This window comes from Megalopta genalis, chromosome 3 (assembly GCF_051020955.1).
Source record: "Megalopta genalis isolate 19385.01 chromosome 3, iyMegGena1_principal, whole genome shotgun sequence".
NCBI classification, from domain to species: domain Eukaryota; kingdom Metazoa; phylum Arthropoda; class Insecta; order Hymenoptera; family Halictidae; genus Megalopta; species Megalopta genalis.
In genome coordinates, this window is record NC_135015.1 from 13,784,539 (window position 1) to 13,800,115 (window position 15,577).

Consider the following 15,577-nt stretch of genomic DNA (forward strand, 5'->3'; position numbering starts at 1 on the left):
GACAAAGAGAGAGTCCACCTATTTCCTTATTGCGGGGGAGGGACGCTTCTGCCGCGAATAAAGGCGGCGTTTCGTCGGGATTGAAAGGAGACGCTGAACTTTCCGCGAAGCAGCGACAAAAGGAGGCCCGGCCGCGAAATGCGGGGTAACGAGGCGCCGAATGGAAACCGATATCGAAACAAGTCGCCGTTTCGTCGGAAACGAGAGAGTCGCTTGGCCAGTTATCAAACTGCTAATGGAATTCGGAGGCAGCTGGCCGCTGTTATCGGCCGTCTATTTTCGGGGATTTCTTCGTCTTCCATCGATCGAGTTCAAAGAACCACGCGCACAGATCTAAAATGGGATCCTCGATCGGGGCCCCGCCCTCGCCCCGAGCGCGTCATTTTCAAATCGGCTTCTGCCGGAGATCAAACGAACGAGATCCCGAAAGGACCGGGGGGCCCGCGGCGGGGCTCGGACGCGGACAACCGATTTTCTGAATGCTTTACACGCATCGCGAACACGCTCCAATTACGCTCGATATTGGACCCGGCTTTGTAACCGGGATATTAACCCTTTGCACTCGAAGTTTTTTTTGAGTCATATTACCAGCAACTCGAAGCCATTTTAGTGAAAAGATCATATTCACATGTAAGTTCATGATATAAGCATTAAAAGAAAAGTCATCGTTGTATGTTATTATTTTTTTCATTGTTTATGGATACAAACGTCATTTGTCACCAACAGCGAAATATCCTATAACTAATTTTTACGATTTGTTTTTGTTCTTATGTTAAAAACTGAACATTATTTGCATCGTCTCCGTAGCGGAGCCCTCGAGTTTGAAGACAAATTTTAAATGGCTCCGCTCCGCAGCCCTCGAGTGCAAAGGGTTAATCTTCGAATGTTCCGAGTCGCGCGGAGATTGTTGATCGATCGATCAACGATACGTGGAAGGCGATCGCGCGATCCCGGCACGGTACAGGCTCGCGCGAGCCGTGCACAACCGAAGTTCAGCTTTTCCACGACGATGTTACGAAAGTCCGTGAAAGAATGCGCGCGTCGTATTATGCTCGGTCGAAGAGCGTTACCGATAATGATCGTTATTGTGCATGAGAACTTCTCACTTGCCCCGGCGTGCTTCGCAATAACCGCCAATAACGCAACAACAATGTGGATGCATAACGAGCTGGCGTTGCATGCGCAAGGGAAACCGTAAACATTGTTGTTCGCCTGACGAAACGGCGATGCTCTCTTGAGAAAGAGCACGCGCGACCCGATGGAAATTCGCCGTTCGTTGACAATTTGTAACGGGAAAAGCAAAACGGCCCGCCGCGCCGCGCCGATCTCGCAAGAAATCCGACGAAATAAGGCCGACGCGAATTCGAAGGTTGCTAACGGCACGAAAACTTTCCAGCTGACCCGTCGCGCTACGTTTAACCCTTTGCACTCGAAGCCGTATTAACTGGAAAATTTCAAATTGACTTTGTTCACTTATGGTATTTCCATTTTGGCGGCAAAGTGCATTTTATGTTATACGTATTATATAACATTACGTTATATATAATATAGCACAATATATATAACAAGATATAAAACAATATAATATAACACAACGTTATATTATACATATTATTATACTACAGTTAGACTTTTAACAATGTTTTAAACGTAATCTTTGTTAATATAAAAATGATCTTGGAACGTGATGTAACAATTTTAGTGGTGCCTCGAGTGCAAAGGGTTAATTGTCAGGCGACACCTGCAATTTTAATGCGCTGCTCGAAGTTACATGTTTCATCGTGCATGGAATTAAATTCTTGTCGAATATTAGTAACTATATAAGCTTTGATATTATAAAAATTATCTTGGAACGTGGCGTAACAATTTTAGTGGTGTCTCAGAGTCACCGCTCGAGTGCAAAGGGTTAACCCTCGGATGGCGGGTCCGTTTGGACCCAGTATTATTACAAACATTCTGTCTAAATTTTTTCACTTATGGTATTTCCATTTTAGCGACAAAGTGCATTTTATGCATACGATATTGAGTCTTTTGACTCGTGCAACAGTTAGAATTTTAAAAATTCTTTAAACCTAAGCTTTGATATTATAAAAATTATCTTGGATCGTGGTGTAACAATTTTAGTGGTGTCTCAGAGTCACCACTCGAGTGCAAAGGGTTAACCCTCGGATGGCGGGTCCGTTTGGACCCAGTATTATTACAAACATTCTGTCTAAATTTTTTCACTTATGGTATTTCCATTTTAGCGACAAAGTGCATTTTATGCATACGATATTGAGTCTTTTGACTCGTGCAACAGTTAGAATTTTAAAAATTATTTTTATACCTAAGCCTTGATATTATAAAAATTATCTTGGATCGTGGCGTAACAATTTTAGTGGTGTCTCAGAATCACCGCTCGAGTGCAAAGGGTTAACCCTCGGATGGCGGGTCCGTTTGGACCCAGTGTTATTACTAACATTCCGTCTAGATTCTAATTTTGTCACATGTGATTATTATCCGTTAATATTGAAACTAACAAAAGGATTAACTTTGGCCTCGACGAAGAGCTTTCGATAATATATGCAAATGAGAGTTAATCGTATGGATTTTTGAACGGATCTAGCCGTGGCTGCTATAAATGCTGAAGAATGACACCTGCCGTCCAAACGGCGATAAATCAACAAAACCTTACTTTCATTCTTGGCGTGAATGCAACGGGAAACGTACTTTCCGAAAAGATCTCGATGCCCTGAAATCTGCGGGGGCATTCGGACAAATAATAGGCTGCCAGAAAAGGAACGACGAAAGGAATGTTCGAGGCTACGCTGATTCAGTTAGGCTTGTCGGAAAATCCACAAGTGGTCGAGGAACCTGCTGGCTCATGCTCGGACCGGCTTAGCCCACGGTTCTAATATCATGCGAACGATACCAACGAAAAGTCGACTCGATCTTTCGTACCTGCGTGACAGTCGAGAGAGTAACAGGTAAGAAACGTGTTCGTGCAAACGGTTCGACGAATCGAGGATTGTACGAGGTCGATATATTGGGTTGGCAACTAAGTAATTGCCGATTTCAGTTATAGATGTCTCTCACTCCTATTTTTATGATATCCGTAAATGTTATATTATAAAATTATTATTATTATTATTATGTTATTTTTTATTATCGGTGAATGTTAGCAACTGGACAAATGGAATGCAGCGGTCAAGGAAAAGCGACCAGGATTGGTCGATCGTAAAGGTGTCATTTTCCAGCAGGACAATGCTAGGCCGCACACGTCTTTGTCCACTCGGCAAAAATTGATGGATATTGGTTGGGAATTGATGTTACACCCACCATATAGCCCCGATCTCGCGCCATCGGATTACCACTCATTTCGATCCCTGAACAACTCCCTTCGTGGTAAAACTTTTAATGATGATGACGCTGTAAAATCTCACTTAACTCAGTTTTTGGCCGAAAAGGACCAGACTTTCTACGAGCGTGGAATTTTCAAGCTGTTAGAGAGATGGCAAAAGGTCATCGAACAAAATGGAAAATACATTACAGATTAAACTTCGTTCCAAGTAAAAAAGAATTTTTTATTTCATTGAACAAATCGGCAATTACTTAGTTGCCAACCCAATATATTAAGATGATCGGATCAGGATCGATGCATTCAATTAAGGAGAATTTACTGTATTCCAAGCTTGCCTACCGCCAAAGTCCAAGCTATTTTTCGTACGAAGAGAAATGATATACTAAAGATTTGTTACATCAAATGTAACAAGAAATATTTATATAGTTGCCAACCCAATATTTTAAACATGGAAATACGAACAGGAAATGTTGCATGAATTTAGCATTCGAGTTTAAAAATGTACCACGTTTTAACGGATTCAAGAACGTTGTTAGTCTATAGATTGTAAAATGTAGAAAGTAACATTTCTTTTCTTTCAATTTCCTTCAGTCGAAATATGTAGCAGATTTGATTCAAATTTAGCCGCGCACATTTAACACAATAACTACCTAGATACGTGAATCGTATCATTTTTCTACGTTGAATCACTCATTTGTATGCTAATGTATCGAATTTGGATATTAAACCCATTATCAGATTTCATGATGTTTTTATGAAACTCAATGTAATTTATTTGACGAAACAGGAAAGAAAGAAGTCGTTACCATAGGCGATAATATTATATATTTTTTTATATTATTATGTTAGATATATTATCGTTTATATTATGTTAGATCTTACGAAATATATAGTTTAATTTTTAATATATATTTCGTAAAATATAACATAATATAAACGATAATATATCTAACATAATAATATAAAAAAATATATAATATTATCGCCTATATGGTAACGACTCCTTTCTTTCCTGTTTCGTCAAACAAATAACATTGAGTTTCACAAAAACATCACGAAATCTGATAATGGGTTTAATAGCCGAGTAAGGGTCGATTCACATCGACGTGCTAGACTCGGACCGTGCTCCAAAGCCGACCAAGGCCGAATCACTCTTACATTTGATTTACATTGGAGTGTTCACACTACGCGTGCCAGAACGCCCGGCAATGTTCAAACGTGTTCGAACTTCGTTCAAACCGGCAGGCCCGGACCAGGCTTGCATCGCCAGTAATTAAAACAAAGCGAGACGAAACTACGGAACCGGTACGATGTGAACAGAGTGTGCAATCTTTCGTCCCAACGTTGCAGGTAATAAACCCGGGAAAGCATTTCGACTTGACAAAGCACGCGAAGAAAGGAATCCGTGAAGGCTAGATCGTGGCTCGACTTCTGGTGACCATCTGTGGGCAACAAATGAGCCGTTTATTTTGAAAGTGGCATAAGTCACTTTACCGTAATGAAAAGCGGTGATTTTTTCATGTTTGTACGAAATTATTTATACCGAGAAAAATATCAGCATCCTGAGATAACAAGTACAAGTGAATCTTCTCGAAAGTTAGCATCCATATTTTTAAACGTGTTAGAACGCAAACCCTTAAATATATCGACTTAAAAACAAAGCGACTTATGCCACTTTCAAAATAAACGGCTCGAATGTTGCAAATTTGTAAATCAGCGATAACATTGACATAACCCTGGCATAATTCTGACGTAACTTTGGCATAACCCTGGCAAAACCCTAACATAACTTTGGCATAACCATGACATAACCCTTCTTTTTTCTTACGTGGAGCAAATCTGCTCGACAATCATTTCGATACGGAGAGTGTTTAAGCTACAAAAATATAAAAATTTCGTGTAGGACGACGTTTTATTGGTTATCTAAAATATTTAAGTTAATATTAATATAAAAGGTATACTTATATTTTTCATTAAAATCGTTATAATCTTACGAAAATTATATCGTGTTTGGTCTTATTTTAATGAGAAAAAGCTCACAATTGTGTCGGCAAATCCGAACGAGATAAAGTTGAACTCCCAAATCTCGGTCTAAGGCCCTTTAATCTCGAGGTCATCATCGGTCCTGCCTGGCACCATGCTCGCACATCGAACATGAACACTCTCAATCGAGCATGCTGCTAGCACGACCCGATCCTAGCACGTAAATGTGTATCAACCCTAAAGGTCCCCGTGGAAATCGTCTAGCTCCCTCTCTCTCTCTTTCTATGCGGGAAACGAGCAGTCATCGAAAGACCGAACGAAAACACGAAATCGTGTGGCACGAGTTTGAGATCGCAGAAATATTAAAAGCCAGTCGTCGTTCACGATCCGTGGAATCCCGGAGGCCAACAAGTGGCTGCGGGTCCATCATCACGTGGAACACGAGTGCTTCGTGTACGTTTTATGCGCAAAAACTTGGCTGGAACTTACCTTGAAAGTGAATTTTGAAAAGCCGTCCCAATTCTTCGCGATGTTTTCCCGGTTGGTTGACTCGTATTCGAGTTCCGTGACGAAACGGGTTGAATGCACAAAGCGGACGCACTTTTCGTTGAAATGGTCGAAAAGAAAAGAAAAAAACGAACACAAGATTTCAATGTTTCACAGGTTCAACACAACGAAAAAAAAAGACCCGAACCACCCAGTAACATAGTTTTCATGACAACGCGCCTGTACACGACAATGCAACTCTACGGGTCCACGACGAGAGAAAACAATGTACGCGAGTAAACGCGAAAACAAACAACGAACGCACGCTCGACGGTTAGCGAGCGAATGAGATTCTGTTTTCTGTCGCTCCCACCACCAACCGGGAACCGCCAACCGGGCCAATAACCTAGCAGCATTCCCGTGAACATTCTAACGAATCCCGGCGCGGTACTATCGGTAACGTAGAATTATCAGTCTTTACCGAGCGACGATAATAGTGACGATCTATTAGCACAGACGAACTGTAGGACTAGAGATGTAATGATAGATCCTCGTGATAAGACCTGGGCAATCGGTATTTCAAAATATGTTACAACTTGTAATGTATGTATAACATAGATGTACATACTTCTAAGTATGTACATATATGTCTAACTCGGTATGCAAACGATCCTTCCGATTTTTACTTTGCGAAACATTTGTGATTCTAGATCAATGTAGTTACAAAATTTTACGTTTCTCAAGAAAAACACTAACCTGGACGAAAATCTTTGAAACACGAAAGAGGGCTGCACGACTCTGCGGTTGTATAAATAAAAGAAACTTTCGGTATCGTGGCCGGACAAAAAATATGCGATAGAACTGAAACAAAATACGCGGGATCTGGAAATATAACGGAAACAGAAGTGACGCGCCTTCGCGACACCACCGACATAGAATTTTGCATGGTGGCGCTATCTGTATTAGAAATTTAAATTAATTTTGACTAGAAGTTTCGGCGTTTTGCTACTTACTAATTGGCGCTGTACGGTCCCCTGAACAGAACTTCCAGATTCCGGCGTTTTATCATATACTAATTGGCACTATACGGACCCTGAACGGAGCTTCTTGGTTTTGTCACAAGAAGCGCTACTATTGCCTGAAAGAGATTGATTTTAGCTGGACTCAGCTGAACTTTGCATGGAATTACTTTACTTTTCTTGGAATTACCTATTCTATATATTTGCAATTATAAATCAACTTTTTTTTGCGTGATATAGGCGCAAAAGATTCCCATGAACATTTCTATACACCCAGCGTATCTTTTTACCCTAAATTGGTAAATTTCATGCTATTTTTCGTACGCATATTTAGATCCGCAGAATATGACGGTGATAAAACAGCAAACAATTGGCAGCGGTAAATAAAAAAAGAATTTCTATGCTTTTAAAAACTCTTATTCCATATTTTTCGCTAAAACATCCGTAGAGTTTTACGATAAAAAAAATACCGTTAAAAAAATATGAATTTGAGCGATATTCGATAAAAATAAAAAAATTGAGAACACAGTATTGTAGTATACGATACTTAAATATTATTTGTATGAAAGGACAGGTTTATTTAATCGCTCAAACGATTATCACCGAACCTTCGATCGTTGTATGTACTACATTTAAATCGCGCTAGTAATTAAACAATTATTTAGACTTAGTTTGATCAATATACGAATCTTTGTCGAAATATAGATATGTTAAATGAACTGTTCTGCGCATTTTTCTCATTTTCAATGATATGACTCAAACGTGTGGTACGTTACTATAAGTAACATGTATTAACGTGTAAATGTACATACTTCGTTTCCAAATCACATACATATGTAAAATTATAAATTACTGTTCTGAAACTACTCGATTCACACTCTTTGTCTTTGATTGTATTACTAATTCAGGACACCTTGATACCCCAGCAATGAAAAAATATTATGAATATTTTTCCTTTTATCTTATAGAAACAATAAGTGGAACAAAGTTCCGATAATGTATCAATTTCATTGGTAAAGAAATTACAATGCAGCTATTATAAAAATAAAACTGTATACATACGTCGTTGTATACGTATACATTCTTTAAATACATAAAATATATTTCTATGTACTTTTAGTGCGTATATGTGTCTACATCTAACTATGGCATGCGATGTTGTGTTTCAATAGCCGTTAAAAAATGTGCGTAACTTTCGTCTTCCTTAAAATTTATGGCCAGGATTTTCGTTACCGTGAGTTAGTAACCAGTATCGGGGAACACACAATCAAATAGATAGATATAAATTACACATTGCAGGAAAATGCTTCGGAACGTTACTAAACAACAGGGAGTATAAGAAACGTTAAAAATATTCAACCCAAATGGTTTCCAAGTATAAAAAATTCTATAAACGATTTTCAATAAAACCTATAAAGAACCAAATCTGCGCTATCATATCATATATCATCATCATCATTATCATCTCAAAAATAGATGTACAGCAATTTTCATACGTCTATAAATATGATATTCCACTGTTCGTTCATGATATGCGATAACAAACAACTCATCCCCTCGAAAAAACGATAAATTCAGGCACATTGAAAATATATTACATATTATTTGTTCAATACTTAAACTTAGGGTATCTAGAAAATTTTAGCGACACCATACATGCTTACTTCGTTGCATGGTCGACAATAAAAATGCCTCTTTCTCGTATCGAGTCGTATCGTAAAACCTATATAAAACAGTGATCGTATCTAAATTTAATAATACTTACGCCTCTAATTAAAAATTCTTCAACAAATTCTGATGGAACGACTCCCGCGAAAAGCGTTTTCACTTGTCCCTCCGTCATGTTCCCTTAATTATAAACGTTACATTTTTGGTCCATTGAATATTGCTATCTCTTCGGTTTCCAACTAGTCGTATATCAGCGACAACGAAGATCCGAAAGCATCTTCGATTTCGTAACAAACATAAAAATTTAAAAAAGCGTCTGAAGATAGTCGCTAAGTACTGCGTAAGCGTCGCAGTCTTCTCAAGGTCGCCGAGAGTGCCAGTCAAATAGTAACAGTACTAGGCACTATGTAAAATACTTTACGACCTATTCCCCTCCTACTTTGTCGCGTTCAAACATTTAACAAAGACGAAAGCACGCGTTAAGCAAGCTCGTCCGTACACTGTTTCCTCTCCTCCTCAACACGCTGACGAGTACGATTAAATGCTTCAGTTTTCAAGAAATCCACTGTTTTGTACACTGTTGTGTTTGGTGGAGACTGTGTCGGCGGTAGACTTGAGGACGTGAAGTTCTCCGTCGCCTCCAGATCAAGGTCCAAATATTGTAGAACGACGAGGCGTCGATTCGCAGGAATGAACGTATTCTGATCCTGATAGTAATATATCTGGAATATTAAAGTTAACTTATACCGATAAAACACCATTCCAATATATCGGGGATATCGTCGTACACCACGCACCTCCTCCTTATCATCGAAAGCATTATTATCTTCGTCCGATGTTGACTGATGTCGGTTTGAGTGTACATGACTCGGCGGCGTTGGACTAGGTGCTGCTCGAATTCTTCCCCTTCCAGGCGGAGAAGCCAGTTGCAAGGGTCCTGAAATACATTTCAATTTCGTATAAACATCGTGGAACACGAAACTATAGGTTTACTAAAAAAAAAGTTGTAATCAAACCGAGCGTACCTTCCACAGGTGACCTATTTAAAGGTGGTTTGAGCTTTCTGTTAATACTCGGCGGTTCAGCGGGCGAATGTTCGGCGGAACTCGTTTCCAGAGCCGGTACAGTTGGGCCTGGAGAAGGCTCGTTGCTAATAATTGACGTAGAATCGCTAGTTTTCCTACCCGGCTTCAGTTCTCGGTAAACGACCGGTGGCGCCGGGGCCGCGGCCGACGGCGCAGAATTCTCACGGACAAGAGGACTTGGTAAATTGGAGTAGGTAGCCGTTGCAGAACTCTCCGAGCGGGGACTCGACGGTTCCTCTTCCTGAAAGTCGTAACGAAACACGCGGGTCTCTTCGACGCTGCTGGGTGCGGCGTTCGAATAAAAATGTTTCGATGACTGATCGATCGCGGCTGGATCGGGTGCTTGTCCAGGTTGGTGAGATCTTGGGAAATCGTAGGATTCGTCGGTGACTATCGCGGTCGCGGGTGTCGATGGCGCGGGAGTAGCCGGTGTTGTTGGTTTCGAACTTTCCGTAGCACCGTCCAGATTTAAATAGTTATGACCAGGATTTTCAGGTAACATGTGCGGAGGTTTCGGTGGTCTGGGAGGTGCTGGTAACTTCTCTACAGCGGGAGGCACAGCGGAGTCGACGATTCTCAGCTTGCCAAAGCGCTTCCGGACACTCCAGGATCCAATCTCGGCGTCGCTCGAGCCTTGCAGTTGCTTCGACTCACCTGGAATGAAGGATTTAATCAGAAGGATTTAACATTTAAATGTATGGTTTTGGAGCAAAGCATCGAAATGTTTTGTCGAATAATTACCCGAGGAAGGAAATGTTTCCCAGTTAACGCTAGGCACCGGAGCAGTCCATTCATCGTCGGTGAACACACTCTCCGCGTCGGTCGTTGTAGGAGATCTAGGAGGGGAAGGGGCAAGACGTCTTGGAGCATCGTAATGTTCTGGCCCTTGACCGAGAGCCGAACTGAGAGAACTAGTGTCGTTTAGACGACGACCAGAAATGCACTCGCTGATGGGAATGTAAGGACCAGAGATGGTGCTAGTAGGTGAAATAGGTGGGGATTCTTGAGTTTCGAATTGGAACACTGAAAGCAACATTGTAATTTCAGACAGTATTTCAAGTGTAACGGTTAATAGCTCTTTAGTAATTTATAATGGTAGCAATATATACTTTGACATTGCTGCTCTTCATCCTGTGTGTACGCTTTCAAACCACATACTTGACACACCGCATCTACCCACTTGTTCATGTCAGCTTCGCTTTCTGCCACTAAGTAATACGTTCTTTTTGGTGTCTTAACATTGAACATATATTGGTACTTTTGCTTTCTATTCTCAAACCTCAGTCCTGCGTCCACCTATAAATAGATACAAATAAATATTGAGAGAGCGAATAGACACAATATAGATATCTCTAATAAACATTTACCTGTTCGCATTGATCAAGGTCGATACGACCTTTTAGTTTCCTGCACCTTTTGTCTGTAAAGTACTCCAGGAAATATTGACCCGGCAGCTCTCCACTATGTCGTAGGGCAAACCACCTTTTCCTCCATCGCTATAAGTAGATAGATATTGAGATGAAAAATTTGTGTAGCTATGACATGACACCGTAGTGACATTATAAGGAATCATTGATATGTTAGCATCTGCGTATTTTTAGCGGAGTTGAAGAAAAAAAACAAGGGTCTTATTCTTTGGATAAGGAAGAAAACATTATCGTTTGAACAGTCAACGAAGATACGCAAGCTTCGAGGTTAGAATCGATAGAATTCTGATCGAAACGTATCTTAAACACGATAGTTTTGACAACAGTTCTCGAACGTAAACAATGGAAAGTTTTCGAACGGACGGAATTCCCAGTTTGCCATGGTTCCATGGGATACTGACCGCTCGCCAAAGTTTCGTAGGTGGCGATTTAATGAGCCACCCTTCGTGCACTATCTCCTGACTGGTTTTGAGCTCCTCCATTCCTGTCCGCGGTCGGCCACGAACCTTTTAATAATCGTGCATTGTTACGGAGTGCGTGGAACCACCGACAACAAGGATGGCACGCTGCTGCTCGTTCATTTATCTATTTTTGGACGGCGCAGCAGCGATCCCACAGATACACCGACCGTCCACAGAGATCTCACCACACAAAGACGATGCGTAAGCACCAACACAATGACGGTCAGCTCCCATCACTGACTCGGCATCATCAATGACGAGAGAACACCCTCCGATCCCAAGAGCCAGCGAGGAATTAGAGAGGAACACTGAAGCGAGAGACGGTGACACGAAAGAGAGAAGGCCCGACTACCGTGCCACCATTACCACCACCATCACCAATCACCATCTTGACCACGCGTGCCAAGCCATGTCAAGCATCGTGGTGGATGACTGGATGACACACACTTCTCTCTCGGGCTGTGCCCGAACGCTGTTCGTACGAGGATGAGCACATAACCGCGAACCATTATTTTCCTATCGAGCACTGAATCATTATTCAGCGCTACGTTGCCACTCTTCTTGCTAAAATCTGTCTAAATTCTCATACGATTGACCCGTTCCATCTACATACATATGTACGTATCGTACAACACTTCTGGCATCCAAGACGCCTTCCACGATGGCTCCAAAAATGTCTCGCAAACGCAGCATTTACAATGCTTTCACCTTGCATTGTTTGTAAACTATTGCTTTATGAAATTTCATCTTTAATTTATTTGTGGACGATTATAGTCACCACAGAGATGTGTAATATGTAATCTTGTCGCTAGGGACTGACACGAATGTCAGGGTCAATGTAGTTTCCGTACACTAGAGAGATTCCCGAAGAATGCACTGTAAACATACTACCGAGACACAGTATACAAACTTGTTATATTTTGAAAATATAGAATTCGTGAATGAAGTATTAATTCAAGACCAAAATGTGAACGTAAATGGGGTAGGTGTCGATTTACACACGAAAGTATGGACCAAGATAACGATCAAAAATGAATGTACCGAGAGATGGGATAACTTAATTATCTAAGATTAATCGCACATTGAAACATTCTGAAATAAAATGTTAAACCATCTATTGTATTCTACGAAGAACTTTTTAGAGCCACTGTACTTCATAGCATTCTTTCTATGCGCTTCAGAGAAGCTCCCTCTACTTGCCATTGTTATAATTTACTTTTTCTATTCTCCGTATTACGTACGTATTTCGTACTCCCTGTTTTCCAGTTAGTGATTTACCGAGATTAGGTATTACAGCAGCAAAAATGGCGGGTCCCGTTCATTTATCGTGCGTGACGTAATAATGTCGTTATTGTTATTATTATTGAATGCGAAGCAGCTGGTCATTCCTGTCTGCTTGTATCTTCCAAACGAATCTGTGGACATACATCGCTCCTAAGCGGTTCAATAAAGATTCCTCCCTTTGTCTTCTATTCCGACAGAAGACTCGCACCGACAGAAATTTTACATAATTAATCGAAGGAAGGATTCTCACTTGGCTGTAATTGCATGTACTGGGAAAGCTTGCTAAGTCAGTCGGTTAACAGGTTAAAAGCGATCCAAATGACGCGTCGCTGTACAGTGCAACTGCGCGTGGCAGTCACATTCTGATTCTGATTCGACGCGAACAAAGAAATTCCTGAACAGGAATGCAAACATTGATATTCCCACGAAACGAAAGAATTTAGAAAATTCAACACGGTGTTATTAAGTTTTCTGAAAAATTGTAAATATATTGCATCAGCCGTTTAATCGTGGACGTACTGATTCGTCAAAGCTTTAACAGAGAGAGAGAGAGAGAGAGAGAGAGAGATGGATGATGGCTTATAAAAATCTCTTCTCTCAGAGGAAATAGCGAATTATTATGTTCTCGCGAATCGTCTGTTACAATATGCAGGTTACAGAATCGCTTGGTATTCTAGATATTTCGATCAGCCAGTGCACTCTGACGGAGAGAGCTGACTGCGAGCGTCGCGCTGCACTGTTTCACGATACTCCGAAAAATTAGTAATACAACTAGTTCACGCGAATGCGTCAGTATCCCCTTCTGCGAGATAATGACTAATAGCACCCTACAACACCCATTTCGCATAATTATCAAAGTCGAATTCTCATCTCTAAGAATTTATCATGTCCTAAATTAGGTTCATAGCAGATTTAATGCTTATCGATTTTGATTACAATTTTGCAAACGATCGGCGATCGCAGGATAAAATTGAAAAGCCAAGTGGGCACGATTCATCGAATGCTCGTCGACAAGTCAGCTTTATAATTAAACGAATATAGGGCGAATAAACGCTCCGAATAAACGAAAAATGCAGTTGCCAAGACGAAGCACGCTACGTTCTCCGTATCGGCCGAGTTTATTTGTGTCGACGATTACTGACAAACCGGCACTGTCTCGTTTCATTACGTGTCGCAACGATTATCTGTTCAGCAATCGGCCGGGCACGATGTCGTTGCTCCGCCAGAGATCGGCAAATGAACGTTCAAACACGAAATCGTGAACAAAATCGCGCGAGACCCGACGGCGAAACGAAGGACAGACAAAGCCCGGGATATATGCCCTGGTTAATTTGCAATTCAATGCTTAACGCGGTAGAGACGCCGATCGATATTTAAACCTAGCCTTCACTCGCGATTAGCGATGTTCTTTCGCGGCGCGGCCTTCTCGACGGGAAAAACCAACTTACACGTTGTTGCGGAAAGCGCGATAAAGCGCGCTATTGACTTTTTCACGCGTTCGTAAATCACCCGCGATTACTGTACCGGCCGTAAAATTTTCAGCAATTATTCCTCACTGCTTTCATTCCAGTTTGTAAACTCGAGTTTCGTGCTTTCCGGTTTGCTTCAATTCTTACCATAAAATCATGACAACGATTCTCAAACTGGCTGGCATAATCATCCTCGTGTCGCTTTCGAACAAAGAACAAGTTCGCGAAGCAAACGAACAGAGAAACGGCCACCGAAAAAATTCAAGCTCGTAGTCGAATAATCCATAAATCGTTTATTAAATATTTTTCGCTTGTTTTCTATACAATTCCGTTACGAGGGCAATATGTCGGTGTCGCAAACCAGTCGCTAGGGACGCGTGTCGGTGGGGGGGGGGGGGGGGGAGTTTTCGGTACAAATTTGCGGCGAACATCGAGCGAACATCCTGCGGGCAACAGGACGCGGACCAACGTTGTTTGTTTTACAGAAATAATTCGACGCGGACCCACCAATGGAATGTGCCTCGCTGTCTCGGTGGCCCCGCGTCGATATGGTACAAAAAGGAGCCGCGGGGAATCATTTACAGGACGATCACAATTCTTGTCGGAACATGTAATATATAAAAAGGAAAAAAAATCGTAAGAGTTCGATATACAGAGAGCGGTCCCGGGAGGCGAAGTGCCGAGGTCGCGGTCGCGGGACAGGCTGATTCCCTCGATCGAAAATAAGCGGGAAAACGCCGGCGTGGAAAACGATCGCTCTGCTTTATTTTCGGGCGGGGAGTCATGGGGATCGTCGCCGGCCGCGGCGCGGATCGCGGAATACGTGCTCTCGTTAGCTTCATCTTTGGACGAAATATTGCGCCGCTCCGCGTGTGCTCGAAACGTCCGAGGAAATCGGTTTCGAGGCGGCGCGAGCTGCGCCACCACCCTCTCGCCACTTTTATAAAAGGAATCTGCTCTCTTTCTCTTTGTCTCGCAGCCCGCTATTCGCTGCAACGTATCTACATATACACGTCTATGTATACATTGAGCTTTCCGCGGCGGAGGTGCGGTCCTCCGCGTCGTTAATTATACATACAGCGTGTCCCGTTAATTAGGGCGCAGCTCGAAAGGGGTCGATCGCTTCTGCGGAAGCAACCCCGAGACGAGGCTCGGGCTTTCGCGGCATCTGCGATTGTTTTTGCAGTTGTCGCGAATCGATATCGACGAGATCGCGAACTTTCCTACCGAACGAATTAGCAACGTTTCGTGCAATATTTCGCATATCGATTCGCGACGTTGGTACCGGAGTGGTTCGAGTTAACCCTTGGCGTACAAAACGCGCCGATTTTCACGAAGAAAATGAATTCCTTGGC

General features: G+C 41.9%; 2 protein-coding genes across 2 annotated transcripts in view; both read right to left on the reverse strand.

Moving 5' to 3' along the window:
• The window catches only part of LOC117229530 (uncharacterized), a 205,486-nt gene extending 199,342 nt beyond the window's left edge, over positions 1-6,144 (reverse strand). The window contains exon 1 of the mRNA XM_076520118.1: positions 5,813-6,144. The gene's annotated coding sequence lies outside the window, so the exon portion shown is untranslated. The remainder of the gene's footprint in view (positions 1-5,812) is intronic.
• Positions 6,145-7,591: 1,447 nt separating this feature from the next.
• On the reverse strand, positions 7,592-13,167 carry LOC117229531 (daughter of sevenless). The gene is made up of 7 exons (XM_033486069.2): positions 11,410-13,167; positions 10,949-11,077; positions 10,691-10,877; positions 10,323-10,604; positions 9,522-10,235; positions 9,294-9,433; positions 7,592-9,218 (listed from the first exon to the last, which is right to left on the reverse strand). Exons 1-7 carry the CDS (start codon positions 11,488-11,490, stop codon positions 8,976-8,978), a joined length of 1,776 nt encoding a protein of 591 aa, XP_033341960.1. The 5' UTR covers positions 11,491-13,167; the 3' UTR covers positions 7,592-8,975.
• Positions 13,168-15,577: the final 2,410 nt, after the last annotated feature.